The sequence below is a fragment of the Clarias gariepinus genome, chromosome 18, assembly GCF_024256425.1.
Source record: "Clarias gariepinus isolate MV-2021 ecotype Netherlands chromosome 18, CGAR_prim_01v2, whole genome shotgun sequence".
NCBI classification, from domain to species: domain Eukaryota; kingdom Metazoa; phylum Chordata; class Actinopteri; order Siluriformes; family Clariidae; genus Clarias; species Clarias gariepinus.
The window spans coordinates 9822501-9837166 of NC_071117.1; the positions used below are offsets into that span (position 1 = coordinate 9822501).

Below are 14666 nucleotides of genomic sequence, written 5' to 3' on the forward strand. Positions count from 1 at the left end.
GGAGTTGGACAATGAAACTGAAACACTGGCCAGTTTAGTGTTGGAGGTTTCATGGTTAATGTGACCAGCCTGGTGGCCGATCTTCATTGATTACACATTCCACCAGTAAGAGCGGAGTGTGAAGGTTTAATTATCAGAGTGATAGAACAATTTTGCTTAAAATATTGCAATGCACACAACATCATGGGTGACATATCAGAGTTCAAAAGAGGACAAATTGTTGGTGCGCGTCTCGCTGGTGCATCTGTGAGCAAGACAGCAAGTCTTTGTAATGTATCAAGAGCCACGGTATCCACAGGGTATCCATGTCAGCAGACCACCAAGAAGGACGAACCACATCCAGCAGCTCTGTATGGGGCTGTGCTAGCTCAGAGGGTTAAAGCCCTGAGAAGGTTGGTGGTTCAAGCCCCCAGCAGGTTACCATTCGGGCCCTCGAGCAAGGCCCTTGACCTTATCTGCTCCAGGGGCGCCGTATCATGGCCGAACCGGAAATATGCAAAAAAAGAATCTCACCGTGCAGCAATGTATATGTGACAAATAACGTCTTAATTTAGCTTAACTTAAATGGCGAAAATGTAGTGTGAAAAACAGTCATCGCTTATGTTAGAAGTTATCATAATAAAGCTTTAGTAAGATTATAAGAAAGAAAATTGTTTTAAATACTCAATATATATTTCATATTATTTTTATACCGTAAAACCAAAATCAAACAAACCAATTTAAATTGAATATTGAATTGAACTGAATCAAAGTGAGTTTAATTATTTTAGTCTTATTCTACTTGCTTTGAGGTAATTCTCACAAATTATTATTATTTTTTTTTTTATTAACTGATCGTATGTGAGTGAAGCAGCAACACAGAGACAGATCTTGGACATGATGACGTATAAAGAGTATAAATCACCTAATAGCCTGAGCAAGAGGAACAGGCCTGACCCTGAATAAATCAGTAGAGAATTATAATTAAAGAGTTTTAGTAGATTGTGTTGATTCATTTTACAGGGTGTCCCGGAAAAAAATGGCATCGTTTTGTAGTCTAACAACATGGCCAGTTCTCATTTAAATGATCTTAAATTTTAAGGAGATGTGTGAAAACTGTGTAAGTTATAATGATTCTTTCTACAAGCCTAGAGGAACTCAAGCAGAGAATCATTGAGGTGCTGGAGAACGTTACGCAAGACATATGAAAGCAGTCTAAAATATTTATCTGCTTAACTTTACATCACTGCACCGTCGCTGTCCATCTGCCTGCCTGGTCGTTTGAGTTAATGTCTTTTCCGTCCCCTTGACATGTTCAGGCCACGGCGCAGATGGAGGAGCGCCTGGCGGACTTCATCCAGTCCTACACTCCGGAGAACGTGCTTCCGCTGGCCGACGGCGTCCTGAGCTTCATCCACCACCAGATCGCCGAGCTGTCCCGGGACTGTCTGACCAAATCCCGCGAGGGCCTCATCACCACCGTCTACTTCTACGAACTGCAGGACAACCTGGAGAAACTCCTGCATGACGTGAGTCACGTGAACATATTCACTGTATTCACTGTCACATGTATGCTGGATTCTTACCCTCTCTCTCTCTCTCTCTCTCTCTCTCTCTCTCACCCTCTCGCTCTCTCTCTCACCCTCTCGCTCTCTCACTCACCCTCTCACTCACTTTCTCTCTCTCTCTCTCTCTGTCAGGCGTACGAGCGATCCGAGAGCTCCGAGCTCACCTTCGTCACAGAGCTGGTTAAGAAGCTCCTTATCATTATTTCCCGACCCGCAAGACTTTTGGAGTGTTTGGTGAGAACACACACACACACACACACACACACACATATATGTATATTATTAGATGAACCAGTGTATTTGTATATAGTTTTATTTTTTTTACTTTCAGCATGTTTTTTATTTTTAAGTTATTTCTGTTGCAAAAAAAACGCATCCCCGTGTTCAGATTGTTGTCATGGTGCCACATGGGTTGCCACGGCAACCAGACTGATGCGGTCACATGGGGTCAGGTGTTGTGTTTTCACATCTCAAGGCATTTCTTGTGCCAGAAAGAAGGACAATATTACACACAGAAGTGCTGTCTGACCGTCCACACAAAGATAGACAGTGAACTCTTGAATTCATATTCATTGTCCCTTCTGAAATAAGAGGAAAGACTCTATCTATCTATCTATCTATCCATCTATCTATCTATCCATCTATCTATCTATCCATCTATCCATCTATCTATCTATCTATCTATCTATCTATTTTAAGACAGAAAACAAAGTAATGGCGTCAACTTTTTTTGTTCCAGTAAAAAAACAATATGCTTGTTAAAAAGAGAAATGTAAACAACTTATAATTGATAGTTGTATTTAATTTTTGTAAATTAATTATATATTAAAAAGAATCCATGTCTAGACTTGGGAAAAGTCTCTTCTCACCTCAAAGTTCTAGTATTTGAATAATGATGACAGAATTTTACTCTGAAGACAGACCTGAGAAAAATCTTTTACGGGACTGAACAGTTAAATCCTTTTATTAATACTGTATTAAACCAAGAAAATACTTTTTATATATATTATGTAACATATTATATATTATATCCGTATAAAATAATAAAATAAACTAAAAACACATGAATACGTCCCACATTTCTATTACTTCCCGTGAAACTTAGGGACAGGATATGAACATTTACTTCATGAGCATGGTTTATCTACACTTGAGTTTTTTTCTTTATTAGTATAGAAAAAAGGTTTTTAAAAATGTAAAATTAAATTAAAATTTTAAATTTTAAAGCTTTATGATAATAAAACAATATATTTTAATCTGTGGCGTGATGGTTAGCCAGGCGGCCTCGCACCTTGCGGGTCGAGGGTTCGATTCCCATACTCTGGTTTTCTCCCACAGTCCAAACACAAGCAGATTTTTCTAGTTCCAAATTTTCCATTGTGTGTGTGTGTATGTGTGTAAGTGCATGATAGTTGTATTACCACAGTGTAAAATGTATTACTACCTTATGACATGTTGCTAAAGCAATCTTTCTGACCAAAATCATTTCCACCAGCAAAACAGTAACGACTTGTTATATGGTTCATGTAAAATGATGTGAAGAAAAAAACAGCTGATCTTAAACCAGCTTAGACGTGTAATGGGGTTTGTACGGGTGTCCGAGTAAAACACTTTACTCTGTTGCGCAGGAGTTTAACCCGGAAGAGTTTTATCACCTGCTGGAGGCAGCGGAGGATCACGCCAAAGAGGGACACCTGATGAAGACCGACATCCCGCGCTACATCATTAACCAGCTCGGTCTTACACGAGACCCACTGGAGGGTGAGATACATGAGATACAGCACACACACACACACACACACACACACACACAGGCGAAATGCAAGTGTAATAGAAGAGGCAGAGTGACAGATGAAACCAGAGAATTGAAAAAACTTATAATTCTGCTTTGAGAGAGAGAGAGAGAGATGTGTGTGTGTGTTTGTGTCTGTGTGTGTGTGCGTGCAGGTGACAAAGGTAGTGATGTATAACAAAACACAGTAAATTAATATACACGCAAATGTACTAGATCATTTTGACACTCGTGCCAAAGAGATTGAACACTCCTTACAGAAGGAGTGACTTTCTGAACAGTGTAAACACTTTGATCAGTGTCAGCTTTTCAGCAAATGAAGGTGATTTCGTGGTTATTACTGATCTGAAACGAGGTGTCGAGGGGGAAGCGGTACGAGAGCTTTATCGGATTATGATCTCGAGGCACGCTGTACTGAGGCACACCGAGGCAGGAGTATTTGTCTAACGGGATTATCTGAGTCTGTTTTGTGTCTTGGGTTCGTTTTATCTGTTTGGCTCTTTGTCTTGGTCTTTGCTTCTCCTTCCGTCTTTTTTTCTGTATTTCTGTTTTACGGTGGCTGAGAAGTGCAAAACAAAATAACAAATCCAGCCTAAATAAAAAAAAAATAAAAAATAAAAACCTGGAAACAAAATAACAAATCTAAAAACTAAATAACAAAACTGGAAAAAAAAATAACAAAACCAAAAACAAAAGAAAAAAAAAATGAAAAAACTAACAACTAAATAACAACCCTGAAAACAAAATAACAAAACCGAAAACAAAATAACAAAACAGAAAACAAAATAACAAATCGGAAAACAAAATAACAAATCCAGAAACAAAATAAATAACCGGAAACTAAATAACAAATTTGAAAACCAAATAACTAATCTGGAAAATAAATAACAAATTCGAAAGCAAAATAACAAAACAGAAAACAAAATAAAATCGAAAACAAAATAACATCTAAAAAACTAAATGAATCAGAAAACCCAACAACAAATCCATAAACAAAATATGAAATCAGAAAATACCAGGACAATTCAGACAAACCGAAAATGGTAAGTATAGTTTGCGAATGAAATTCTTATTGCTGACTGGATGAGACGTCTGTAACTCAGGATATACAAGAAGTACAGCAGCCTCGGGGCATTTAAATGTCCTATCAGCGATAAGAAACAACTGCCCAGGAAAAGGTACAGTAGGTGAAATTTGGGAATATATTTGTTTCTTATATATGTTTGCAAGTACAGTGGAACCTCGGATTGCGAGTAACGCGGTTTGCGAGTGATCCTCAAGACGAGCAAAGATTTTTAACGAATTTTTTAATTAAATTTTTTTGTCTGAATTGGCGTTGTGTTTTCTGATTTGTTATTTTGTTTTTTTAGTTTTGTGACTTCACAGCCACCATACTATTCCATAGATTAATCTTTAAAACTTCTAATCTCTTTAAAACTCCGATTATTCTCCCTTCCCTCCACCTCTTCTGGTTGTTCCTCAGGGCAGCATGAGACACTTTGAGAAAAGTGCTATCTGCCCTCTTCTACATACCTGAGCTCTCAGACACCCAGGATTCTCCAGTGTCACTGGGACTGACAAGGAGGAAAGAAAGTCTCTCCCTTCCTCAGTGAGACCATGGCTCCTTTCTCCCCGATAGAAAGAACTAAAAACCAGACACATCTGATTTTCTATAGTTAGTGCTGCTCTGGGTAGAGTTAGGGAAGGTTGGTGGACGAGGAGGAGGAGATCAGGTCACTCTTGAGTTTACATCCTCAAGAGTTCTCGAGGCAACATGTTTGTTCACGAGCTGGTTGTTTCCTCTTCTTGTAGACATGGTGAACCTGGACAGCTACGACAGCGAGGGGCCACACACACCTGAGACCGACGACTCGGCGGAGGTGAGACGCGTGCAGGTTGAATCTGATCAATGGTCTCGCGCCAGTTAGTAATAAGCCAAGCTGGTATCTGTTTGTGTCCGCGTTATTGTTATGAAAGCTTGTTACATAAGCTCTTCAGCTGGTCGGATCTCTCCTGACTGTGCAGTCGCTTACAGTACAAGTGTGTAACAAACACGAGTGTGTGCGAGTGCGTGTGGGTGAGCTTATAATGAGGGTTATGTTGCAGTTCGCTCACTGTAAATTCCTCTGCTGGGTTCATTCTGCAGGGAAAGATGAAGGCCATGAAGCCACCCTGTGAATCAGACTTTCAGACCATCAAGTTGATTAGCAACGGAGCCTATGGGTGAGTGTGCACACACACGCACACACACACACACACACACACACACACACAAACCAGACGCACTTCTCTGTCTGTCTGAGGCATTTTGATATTCTTTACTTTTGTGCTGCAGTTATAATTAGGCAGGTTACAGTTCGATTTAGGGGTCCAAGCACCAGGTAGTATCATTAAAACAGTTGTCAAGGATATGCCATGCCTTCAACAGAAAAAAAAACAACATAGAAATATTTCAAGTCATGCAGTGAGCACGCTGTGCTTTTGTCTAATTTCTGTTATTAAAAGTTATTATAGGAGTGCGTTCCTAATACAAGGAACGTATAATAATATTGCAAAATGTATACAAAATAACAACCAGCACTGCATCCAGTGGCTCGGGTTCGATTCCCACCCAATGCTCAAACCCCAGCCACTGGATGAGGTGCTTGTCCCAAGCCCGGATAAAATCAGAGGGTTGCATCTGGAAGAGCATCCGGCATAGAACAACATATAAAAATAAGAATTTAATATTCAAACAGGACTGAAAGGTGCAGGACAGTAACTTGGCTGAATTTGGACTTGCGCAATGTTCGTAAGATGAGTTTGTAAAGTTACAGTAGTAGTTGTGGTCTTTGTTTGTACGCAATATTAACAGGCAAACACGTTTCAACCTTAATTTTAAACATGATGAGAAAAATGACGCAACAATTTTTTTATACCCAGTCTGCTACCCTTTACTACAAATTACTACAAAGATTTAATTAAATATAAATAAATTTTTCAGAATGAACAGACAGAAAGGGACTGGTTCCCAGCCAATGCACCACAACCAGATGATCGAGGTTGCCCAAGTCTGTGCACTGTTAGTGCCAGCTCCGGGAAGGAAAAATGTAAAAAGGCAAAACATGGAGCAAATCACTCACTCGCTCATCGTTTATACCACTTCGTCCTGTACAGGGGGGCCTGGAGCCTTTCCCGGAAGACCTACAGCACGAGGCAGGGTACACCCTGGTGCCAATCTGTTGCAGGGCACACACACACTCACACGCTCATCACACACTACAGATAGTTCGGGAACGCCATGTAGACTAATCTGCATGTCTTTGAACTGTGGGAGGAAACCGGAGTACTCGGCGGAAACTCACCAAGCACATGCAAACTCCATGCACACACACCCCTAGGCAGGAATCGAACCCAGACCCTGGTGGTGCAACGTGACAGTGCTAACCAGTGGAGCGAATCAAATATGCAGAAAAACCCTGCTGTGGCAACCCCTAACAGGAGCAGCCAAAAGAAGAAGAAGAAAAATATTCTGAATGAACATATATTTAGTAACTGCCTGGTTACGGTCACAGTGGTTCAAATTAGCCTACTAATTTTTTTTTTTTTTTTGTTTTGTTTTTGTTTTTTTTGGAAGGCAGACCCAAACATATTTGTACAACTTGTGTGAGCAGGTTAGAGCTATGCAGTGCAATTGATTATTCAGCTTTTTCATTGTGGATTTAATTAATTGAATCATTGAGTCAATTTTTCAGTTCCGAATCAATTAAAACTTTTTACTTTGTTTTTACTTTTAAGTTTTGCTAAAAATATCATTCGTACCTTCTGCAAATAAGTTTTTTTTTTTGCAAGAATATCGCTTCTTCTTCTTTTGAGTTTTTGGGTAGGTGATGGAACACTGCCACCTATTGGACTGGAGTCAGGAGCAGAAACTTTTTTTTTTTGTTGAGATTATCGCTTTGTCAGAGACTTGACTTTTAAACAATATTTCAATGCTTATTAAATACTTGTTGTAGTTTTTGACACTTTAAAACCTGTTGAAAATGAAGCTGCTTGAAATAAATTAGACATGAGTTTAGTAAAATTTAATCACAATGAAAATCGCAATGCTCAAACAAAAATTGACAATCTGCCTGTGATTCCCAGCTCTGGTTTTGAAGTTCTGGACCTGAGAGATTGACCTGAAAGGTCAGAGCCAGAATGTACCTTTCTACATCTGGGATCTTTTCCAGTAATTCTTGTGTTTCAGGGGGACATAGTGGGGGGAAAAAACAACAACACTTTCAGGTTTACGCAACACGCTCCTTAGGTTTCAGTTCAAATAAGAATATTTGGAGATACAACTACTGGAATTGTGTGACACTCCAATATATGATGTAATTTGTTGTATCATACAGCCATATTTGTATACTTTTGCATTTTCTCTCTCTGTCTCTCTCTCTGTCTCTGTCTCTCTGCAGGGCAGTGTATCTGGTGAGGCACAGAGAAACTCGGCAGCGTTTCGCCATGAAAAAAATCAACAAGCAGAACCTGATCCTGAGAAACCAGATCCAGCAGGCGTTTGTAGAGAGAGACATCCTGACCTTTGCTGAAAACCCATTCGTCGTCAGCATGTTCTGTTCGTTCGAGACTCGCAGACACCTCTGCATGGTCATGGAGTATGTGGAGGGTAAGACAAACACACGCCTCTCTGTTGCTCGGGTTCCTGGAGGTTGTGGAGGTTGTGTAATTATGCCGCGCCGTGTGTATTCCGCTTCGAGATTATTTTCTCCGAGTCGAACCTGAAGGAGACAGGCTTTGTGCAGCAGCGTGCCATGCTTCGCTCTCTGCAACCTCAAGCTTTCGCTCTCTCTTTCTTTCTGTCGGTCCACAGGGTGTTATGATGACTCGTCAGTGTGTACAGTGACACACTGCGGCTTAAAAAGCTGCTCTGCTGTGTGTGACAGACAAACCAACATGGCTGAGCTCGTTCCTGTTAGTAACCGATCACTCCAGCATCAGCTCAGTGCTTATCTGCTTATAAAGAAAGTGCTGCTTATTGCACCTTCAAGTAAAAATAGCCAGAGAATGGGTTTAATTTAATCGATTCCCAGTGCCTGAGTAGGCATTAGTGTTATATTCTTATCCCGCAACTGCTCATGCACTATAGTGACCTTTTAATTTAGTGACTGTACAGCAGATAGGACCGTGTCTTCTGCTCAATGTAGCTCCTTTCTCGCTTTGTTTACTAGGTGGAGACTGTGCCACCCTGCTGAAGAACATTGGCGCGTTACCAGTGGAAATGGCTCGGATGTACTTCGCTGAGACAGTCCTGGCGCTGGAGTACATCCACAACTACGGCATCGTACACCGAGACCTCAAGCCAGACAAGTGAGTGAGCTCCCTCTACTGGACAGGAGGTTTTAGACACTAAACACTTTAAACACTCACATAAATCAGGAGTTAAATTCTCCTGTCTTTGCTTTGCTTTACTAAATTATATACAGTTTAAGGTATTTATTGTTTTATATCTTTATACTAAAAGAATAATGTGTTACAACATTAACAATATAAAAACAGTAAATACAAGTAAAACAAGTATAAGTAAAAGCCACACCTCCTTTATTAGGACTAACACAAATAGAGGCCACACCTCCTTTATTAGGACTGATACAAATAGAGGCCACACCTCCTTTATTAGGACTAACACAAATAGAGGCCACACCTCCTTTATTAGGACTGATACAAATAGAGGCCACACCTCCTTTATTAGGACTGATACAAATAGAGGCCACACCTCCTTTATTAGGACTAACACAAATAGAGGCCACACCTCCTTTATTAGGACTAACACAAATAGAGGCCACACCTCCTTTATTAGGACTAACACAAATAGAGGCCACACCTCCTTTATTAGGACTAACACAAATAGAGGCCACACCTCCTTTATTAGGACTAACACAAATAGAGGCCACACCTCCTTTATTAGGACTAACACAAATAGAGGCCACACCTTTCTTATTAAGAATAATACAAGTAAAAGCCACACCTCCTTTTTTGGAACTAATAAAAACAGAGGCCACACCTCCTTTGTTAGGACTAATATAAAAAGTGGCCACACCTTTATTATTAAGAATAATACAAACAGAGGCCACATCTCCGTTATTAAAACTAATACAAATAGAGGCCACACCTCTTTCTTTGGCAGTGTCTCACATAGAAGCTACCTCTCTTTCAGTGTGGTGGTTACATCACATGTAACAACCACACCTCCTTAATTAAGACTGATATGCACACTCCTTTATAAGGACTGAGACATATTAAGATCATGCTTCCTTCATTGTGACTGGAGTACATAGGATTAGGGTTATGGTTAGGTCATGTTTAAGTGACTTTTATTTGACTCTAAGATGGACACGTACGCTTGTGCGATCTGCGCTAAAACACGCCATGAGTTTGCGCGGAGGATCATTCATTTAAACCAATGGATGCAATTTTTGTATAAACATGCTTGAGGTTTTCCCTGGAGGATGGCAGGCAGGTAGTTGGCTTAATTTGTTGCTGTCCAGAAGAAGGAAGAAATCCCAGCGCTGCAGGTGCTGACTGATGACGTCAGTAAGCACCTCATCCAAGCGCAGAGGCTAAAAGCTCAAATCTCATTCAAGTCACATGACTGCATTTCGGGTATGTGTCTGATCTAGGACCACATACGAAAGTGACTCTCATTTGTTTCTTTAAACAGCCCTAAAAAAACCTAATCTGTTTTACGTTAAGGTAAAAAATCTGAATTTGTGACTTCAGATTGGTAACGGGACAGGCACACGCCATTAGAAGACACACATCCTTTATTGAAAAAGACACAAATAAAGCCACGCTTCCTTCATAAGGACCAGCATGCATAAAGTCCACGGTACACGTCTTTTACACTGAAACCGACTCACATACAGTATAGGCCACATGTCCTTCATTAGGATGCCCCTACCTGTTCCTACAGGAGAGCACTCTATTATTATTATTGATTTTTATATGTGTATGTGTCTTTAGTCTGTTGATTACATCGATGGGCCACATTAAACTGACTGACTTCGGCCTCTCTAAGATGGGTCTCATGAGCCTCACCACAAACCTTTACGAGGGCCACATCGAGAAGGACGCTCGCGAGTTCCTGGACAAACAGGTATGAGACGGTCACGAGTCAATCCTGTTTAAACAGGTAAACAGTAATGCTAAAAGATTGTATTATAATAATCTCTATCAGAACACAGTAAGTGTAAGTAAGGGCTGTGCTTTTTCGGAATGAAACAGTATGAAAGATAACACTGCGAGTGACTTTATTTTCTTGTGGGTAGGTCTGTGGCACCCCGGAGTACATCGCCCCGGAGGTGATCCTGCGGCAGGGTTATGGGAAACCTGTGGACTGGTGGGCTTTGGGAATTATTCTCTATGAGTTCCTGGTAGGATGTGTGCCTTTCTTTGGGGACACACCTGAGGAGTTATTCGGCCAGGTGATCTCAGGTGAGTAGAGGTGTGTATCTCCTTCCAAAGATGAGGTCACCAACAATAAAACGGATATAGCTTATTAATAAGAAAAATAAATGTTTATCTAAAAAAATCTATCTCGCAATCTCATGGTGATAGAAGTAGCACTTGTTTTCTACTGCCTTTATGTCATTGGAAACTGAATCACGCCCCCTGTCCAGTCATGTCAAATGCTTGCTCTGAAACATCTAGTGCTATATAATAACAACAGCACTAAATATAGCTGCGAGTTTGCTACCAAGAGCAGCAATTTTGCCAACTCTCACAAAAAAAAAATCCAGAAAAACAAACAACAAACAAGTAGTTTATTAGTTCATTTTTCTTCATGTATAAATAGCAGATAAGGAGCTGTGCCAGATATAGCATGTGCTAGGTTTCTCACTAGAGGTGTGTGTGTTCGTGTGTGTGTTTGTGTGTAGACGACATTGCTTGGCCCGAGGGAGATGAAGCGTTGCCTAGCGACGCCCAGAACCTGATTTCCACCTTGTTGCAGACCAACCCGCTGGTGCGATTAGGAACAGGTAGGCCCAACTTGTCTCAACGGGTGGATAATGTGAAGATGGATCGACATATAAGTGATGGATTGTATAATGCTATGAAATGTGATGATGTGAATGAATGATAGAACAAAGATTCTGTGGTAGATGCTATGCTGCATCAATACATGAAGACATGATGGAAGAAAGGGTGGATGAATGGATGGGGAGATGGATGATGGATGAAAGAATGAACAATATGGATATGATGGATGTAAGAATGAAGGATATAAATGGATGGATTGGTGTGGTTTAGGATAAATGGAAGGATGGATAATGTGATGATGGATGGATAAGGTAGTTAAATGGGTGACAAGTTGGATAGATGAGTTGATGGATGGATGGGAGCAATTTTTGAAGTTGTTTCAGACAAATCTTTTAAATGATGTAAATGCAACTGTAGGTTAAGACATGGGTGAATGGACGATAATGGATGGATGGGGGAAAGGAAGGGAGACGGATATACACTGATCAGCCATAGCATTATGACAACCGCCTAATATTGAGTAGGTCCCTCTTCTGCAACCAAGAACCGCATTCATCATATACCTTTTTATTTGAGCTACTGTAGCTCTTCCGGTCTGCAGTGGTCAGGACATACCAAAAAAAATCTAAGGAAGGTCAACCGGTGAACTGGCAACAGAGTCATGAGCTGCCAAGGATCACTGATGCACATGGGGAGTGAAGGCTGTCCCGTGTAGTCCAATATCAAATTCAAAATTCAAATCAAATTCAAATTCAAATTCAAATTTTATTTGTCACATACACAAACATACACAGTACGAAATGTAGTGAAATGCATTATACGACTGCCATTGACCTCAAAAGAGAATTAAAGTTTACAAATAAGAAATAAATATAAATAAAAGAATACGATAGAAATTAAATAAAAAAATTAAATTTAACTAGGAAAAAATAAAACTAAAAATAAAAATAGAAATGTGCTAGGAAAAATAGAACTAAAAATAAAAATAGAAATATGATGTGCATAAAAATAGAAATATACTGTACATAGAAATATGATGTGCATAAAAATAGAAATATACTGTACAAATTGAAATATACTGTACTGGGTGTGCAAATATGCATAGAACAAAGTGTCTTTGTGCAGAGGTTATTAAAGTGTCTTTGTGCACTGGTCCAGGATGTAAACGTAAACATGTAGTGTAGTTGTGAAGGTAGGTTTGCAAAGTTATTAAAGTGTCTTTGTGCAATGGTCCAGGATGTAAATGTACAACATGTAGTGTAGATATGAAGGAAGATGAGCGTGTAATTGTCCATAGTGTTCATTGATGTAAAAAGATTGATAGATTTGATCAATTATGAAAAGATTGTGTTAGTTCGTGGTTGTGGTTGAGGGACCTTATCGCCTGCGGGAAGAAGCTCCTCCTTAGTCTCTCTGTGTTGGCCTTCAAGGAGCGGAATCGCTTCCCAGACCGCAACAAAGTAAACAGTCCGTTATTGGGGTGGCTGAGGTCCTTCACGATCTTCCTGGCCTTGGTCAAGCACCGCTTGCTGTAGATCGAGTGCAGGTCAGGGAGCTCGATGCGGATGATGCGCTCAGCTGATCGCACCACCCTCTGTAGAGCTCGTCTGTCCTGCATGGTGCTGTTCCCGAACCAGGTCGTGATATTTCCCGTCAGGATGCTCTCTATGGTGCAGGAGTAGAAATTCCTGAGCACCTTGGAGGGCAGTCTAAAGTCTCTCAAGCGTCTGAGGTGGTAGAGACGCTGCCGGGCCTTTTTTACCACGGTGTTGATGTGACAGGACCATGCCAGGTCCTGCGTGATGTGAACACCGAGGTATCTGAAGCTGTCCACTCTCTCCACTGGGCTCCTGTTGATGACGGGGGTCTGGTAGTTCCTCACCTGCTTTGTACTGAAGTCCACTATCAGCTTCTTTGTCTTACTGACGTTCAGGAGGAGATTGTTTCTCTGGCACCAGTTCTCCAGATTTCCAACCTCCTCCAGGTAGGCCGTCTCATCGTTGTTCGTGATCAGGCCCACCACAACAGTGTCGTCAGCAAACTTGATGATGGTGGTGGAGCTGGTAGTGGCCACGCAGTCGTGGGTGTACAGAGAGTACAGCAGGGGGCTCAGAACACAACCCTGGGGGGCTCCAGTGCTGAGAGTGAGGGAGGCTGAGACATGTCCGCCCATCCTTACTGCCTGTGGTCTGCCAGTCAGAAAATTGGAGATCCACTGACACATTGATGAGCTGAGTCCCAGGTGCTTCAGCTTGGTGGTAAGTGTGGAGGGAATTATGGTATTAAATGCAGAACTGTAGTCGATGAAGAGCATTTTCACACAATTTCCCCTCCGAGTGTCCAGGTGAGTGAGAGATGTATGGAGGAGATGAGAGATATAATATATAGATATAATATAATATACAGTGGCTCAATATAAGAGCTACTGTAGCTCAAATTGCTGAAAAGACTAATGCTGGTCTCCATGGAAAGGTGTCTCACACACAGTGAACACATCAATGTTATGGTGCCCAAAAGGGAGGAACTACTCAATATTAGGTGAATATTAGGCCATAATGTTATGGCTAATCAGACTATTCTAATGTTTTTTTATGAATGCGTGGAGGGGGAATATGATAAATGGATAAAGGGATGATATGTTGATGGATGGTTAGTTGGGGACATGATACGTGCATGGATGGATGGAAGAGCCTTTATAAGTTGTTATGAATAATGTATAAAAGCTGTAAATGTAAATATAGGTAATTTGATGGCTGAATGGATGGATGGAGGATATGTTTGGATTCCATGATGAATGCATAGAGGTGATAGGCATATGATAAATGGATGGATGGATGGTATGATGATAAGTAGATGAATGGATGGATGGAAGAACATTTGTAAGTTGTTTTGGCTAAGGGAATTTTTAAAATCCTATACATGGAAGTTTGTGTAAATTGATGGATGGAGGATAGATGAATTGAAAATGGATATATAGATTGATTTGTGGCTGGAGGATTAATGGATATATGCATGAATGGGTTGATGGATTTCTGGATGGAGGGATGTATATGGGTGGATAAAATAACTTGTAAGTTCTGGATAAGGATAATTTGTTGAAAGGTGTAAATTAAAATATAGGTATGCTAGTGGCTGGATGGAGATGAATAAATGGATAGATGGATGGGTGGGTGGATGGACAGATGAATGGATGCTGTACAGGTGAGTGGGTTGATGGATTTTTAGATGGATGGATGGATGGATGAATGTACTGTATATGGGTTGATAAAATAACTTGTACGTTCGGCATAAGGGAATTTGTTGATAAA

At 40.6% G+C, this 14666-nt stretch overlaps 1 protein-coding gene across 2 annotated transcripts in view; it reads left to right on the top strand.

The window, feature by feature from the left end:
• mast1a (microtubule associated serine/threonine kinase 1a) overlaps positions 1 to 14666 on the top strand; it is a 71075-nt gene that overhangs the window by 42894 nt on the left and 13515 nt on the right. For both annotated transcript variants that reach the window (XM_053476809.1, XM_053476810.1), the window contains 10 exons: positions 1299 to 1508; positions 1680 to 1781; positions 3176 to 3308; positions 5152 to 5219; positions 5486 to 5562; positions 7779 to 7987; positions 8550 to 8688; positions 10342 to 10474; positions 10647 to 10812; positions 11256 to 11357. In XM_053476809.1, the coding sequence (XP_053332784.1) occupies positions 1299 to 1508; positions 1680 to 1781; positions 3176 to 3308; positions 5152 to 5219; positions 5486 to 5562; positions 7779 to 7987; positions 8550 to 8688; positions 10342 to 10474; positions 10647 to 10812; positions 11256 to 11357 (1339 nt within the window). The remainder of the gene's footprint in view (positions 1 to 1298; positions 1509 to 1679; positions 1782 to 3175; positions 3309 to 5151; positions 5220 to 5485; positions 5563 to 7778; positions 7988 to 8549; positions 8689 to 10341; positions 10475 to 10646; positions 10813 to 11255; positions 11358 to 14666) is intronic.